Source organism: Oncorhynchus kisutch, linkage group LG24 (genome assembly GCF_002021735.2).
Source record: "Oncorhynchus kisutch isolate 150728-3 linkage group LG24, Okis_V2, whole genome shotgun sequence".
Taxonomy (NCBI): Eukaryota; Metazoa; Chordata; class Actinopteri; order Salmoniformes; family Salmonidae; genus Oncorhynchus; species Oncorhynchus kisutch.
Window position 1 is genome coordinate 12332138 of NC_034197.2, and position 3185 is coordinate 12335322.

At 45.6% G+C, this 3185-nt stretch overlaps 1 protein-coding gene across 1 annotated transcript; it reads left to right on the top strand.

Moving 5' to 3' along the window:
• Positions 1–362: 362 nt before the first annotated feature.
• LOC109868964 (protein FAM43B) lies at positions 363–2705 on the top strand. Its single transcript, XM_020458749.2, has one exon. It carries the CDS (start codon positions 520–522, stop codon positions 1516–1518), a length of 999 nt encoding a protein of 332 aa, XP_020314338.1. The 5' UTR covers positions 363–519; the 3' UTR covers positions 1519–2705.
• The last annotated feature ends 480 nt before the right edge of the window (positions 2706–3185 follow it).

Genomic DNA, 3185 nt, shown 5'->3' on the forward strand with positions numbered 1-3185 from the left:
CACCGTTCCAACCTTTGACCTCCATATCATAATGTAACAGCTAATCAAATACATAATCAATCCACCCTGAGGATACAATGACATCCGGATGAACCCTCTCTGTCTCAGCGTACTCAGGGTTAAGACAATCATAAATACAGAGAAATCCCAATCTCCTTCTCAGACCTGGCCAGATAAATGAGAGGGGTTGGCGAGCTATTTGGAATGAAAACAGTGGAGGAAGAGGGGGGTTTCTGAAGCACGGGGCTAAGTCTCCAGCACTGATCAGAGCTGGATGATGCAGACAGATGAGGAGGAGGGAGGAGGAGAGGAAGGAGGAGCAATTGGTGGAACAGACTGGCTGAGGCTCGCAGCTCTCAGTCTTTCCTCTGTGCTTGGCAGGGAGGCTTCTATTTATTTCTCTCCCTCCCTCTTTCTCTCTGCTCTCTCTCTCTCTCTCTCTCTCTCTCTCTCTATTTTGCTGACAAAAACACACACAGGCAGGAGGGCTCGCTCCCTCAAACTCACTCAGCCTGCACCATGCTGCCCTGGAGAAGAAGTAAGTTTGTTCTCGTGGAGGATGAGGCCAAGACAAAGCCTAAGAGCCTTGGAGTGGGGCTGACCTACCAGTCCATCATCTCCTCCCTGGTGCGCTCCTGTCCCGACCTGCTCCCTGACTCCACTCCCTTTGACTGGCTGGGCTCCGTTTTCCAGAGCAAGAGGCAGACGGTAGAGCTCAATAAAGAGGAGCACACCTACAACGTTCGTTACCTGGGAAGCATCGTCACCATCACAGCTAAAGGAGGAGGCTGCACACAGGACCCTGTGGCTAAGATCTGGCAAAGGAGTAACTACGGAGAGCAGAGCGTCAAGATGATGTTAACAGTGGGTCTTCAGGGCATCCGGATGGGCACAGACAAGACAGGCAAGAAGAAGCCCACCCACCTATACTCTCTGAACCGGATCACCTGCTGCACAGCTGACCCCTGCCGGCCCAAGATCCTAGCCTGGATCTACAGACATCAGGTCAAGAACAAGGCAGTGGTTCTCCGGTGCCATGCCGTTCTGGTCAGCAAGTCAGAGAAGGCCAGGGCCATCGCACATAGTCTCTACCAGACGTCCACCTCAGCCTTCAGTGAGTTCAAGCGGCTGAAGAGGCAGAGTGATTTCAGGCACTGCCAACAGCAGCTGCTGGGGGAGGACATGGTGCCGCTGATGCCTCTGAGGAAGCTGCTCAACGGGCAGTGCCACTACCGGCCACCTGCCGACAGCCCTGGAGGCCCCAGCACCACCCGTCTCTGCTCCATCACAGAGGAGGAAGAAGAGGAGGAAGAGGTGGAGGATGAGAAGGTGGAGGAAGAAGGGTATGAGGGAGATGAAGAAGCTCTAAAGGACACTGACCTAACTCAGTCATATGGGTCATGTGAGATGAGCCTTGGGGACATAGTTAATGGACTGGACAGGTGCTATATCAACATCAACATAAGCATCAGCGACAGTAACAACAACACATTGACATTTGTCAGTTCTCTAGTGTGAGAGGAGAGTACGTGGATATGGTGTCATATTACCACAGAGCCATATTCGTCCTCTTCTCCTTTCACTGGTCACCTACTTTCCCTGGCTCTTTCCTGTTGTCCACAATTTGCAGTGTCTGTCAGGGAAGTTCTCCTCCAGTGCTCTTCTGGGTCAAGGAAGGAAGAAAATCTCTGTTTGGGAAAGGAATATATTTTTTCAGACGGCTCAGACAGACTCTGGTTTGTCCATTTCAATTTACTGTAACAATTTGGTGAGACTGAGTGTTTTACAATGAGGGTTGTGTGAGAGACGGATAATAGCACAATTAAAATGGGAACAATTTCCGAGACTTTTGAGAGAACTAACACTGAGCTCGTCATAGTACTGCCAGGTCTCACATATCACCCAAACCCAAATTGTGTTTACGTCTCTGTGTAACTTGATATTTTGTAAATACAGTGTTTTAAGGTACGCACATTTTGATGGACTTGTACTTTTTTCAGAGAGGTTGTTTATATGAAAAATATGTAAACTTTCTACTAAGACCGTCTGTATAATGTGATTTTTCCACAGTTGACCTTTCTGAGTGCGTTCAACCCCGAGCAGAAGTTTAATACAGTTTTACAACAGCATAACTCCGGCAGATGAATGAATTAGGCTATAATTTGGAAATCAAGCCATTGAGTTGACATGTTTATTGCTGCCATTTGTTAAAGCCCCACGTATTATTCATATCCACAGTGACATTTAATGCTGAGTCTTTTGTCTTTCTCAATGAGACGCCTTTGATCTCACGGCTGTTGTTATGTGATATCTCCACACTGTGATACATTTGTGACCAAGGAGACAAATGAGAGTATGCACAAATATGTGTCTTTTTCGAACATTTGTTGTTTTACCTATAAACAAAACAGAGATACATGCCCCCTGAGTGTGTATTATATTTCTATCAGCTGGATTAAGGATGTGTTTGCATGATTGCCGGACCTTTTTCCTCTCAAAATGGCAGACACACTGAGAAAAGAAAGATACTGTTTCTAGCAGGTGAAGGAACCAGACCACAAAATATTTTGACTATTCTTTGATCTAATTTCCTAAAGATTGAGTCTTTACTATTTAACAAAAACATTGTGATTATGATCTTTGTTACATCTACATGAAATTAAGCTATTGTGTAATAAGTAATAAAAAATACCCTCAGAATTTCATTTTTTGTATATGAGTGACAAATTTAGACAGCTACTGACAATCAAAGCTGAGCATAGAGCATTTGTCTGATTATGGTAAATCTGAGAGCTTGATACTATTCTCATCTCCACAATAATGTATGTTATGAAGTTTGTCTAAACAAAATATGGAACAGCAAAGAAATCAACCAAACACAAAGCTTCTCAGGGCCACAATTACCCGAAGAGGTGTCTTGTTTAGTATCCACCACCACAAGACATAAACAGTCACGCCACATTAAACCACATCTAAATTGGACCTTGCCACTTGGTTAGATGTAGATCGGACGGACCAATCTCTGCTGGGCTGGTATTGGCCACTCAGCCCTTTCCTCGGAGTGAACCAATTAATCAGAGCATTGAATAGTTCAGGAAAATAACCAATTCCCTGCCTAGGCAAGAGTGGGCTGCCTGTCAGACTGATACAGAACCAACTGAACTGAGACGGATACCAGGAAGCTG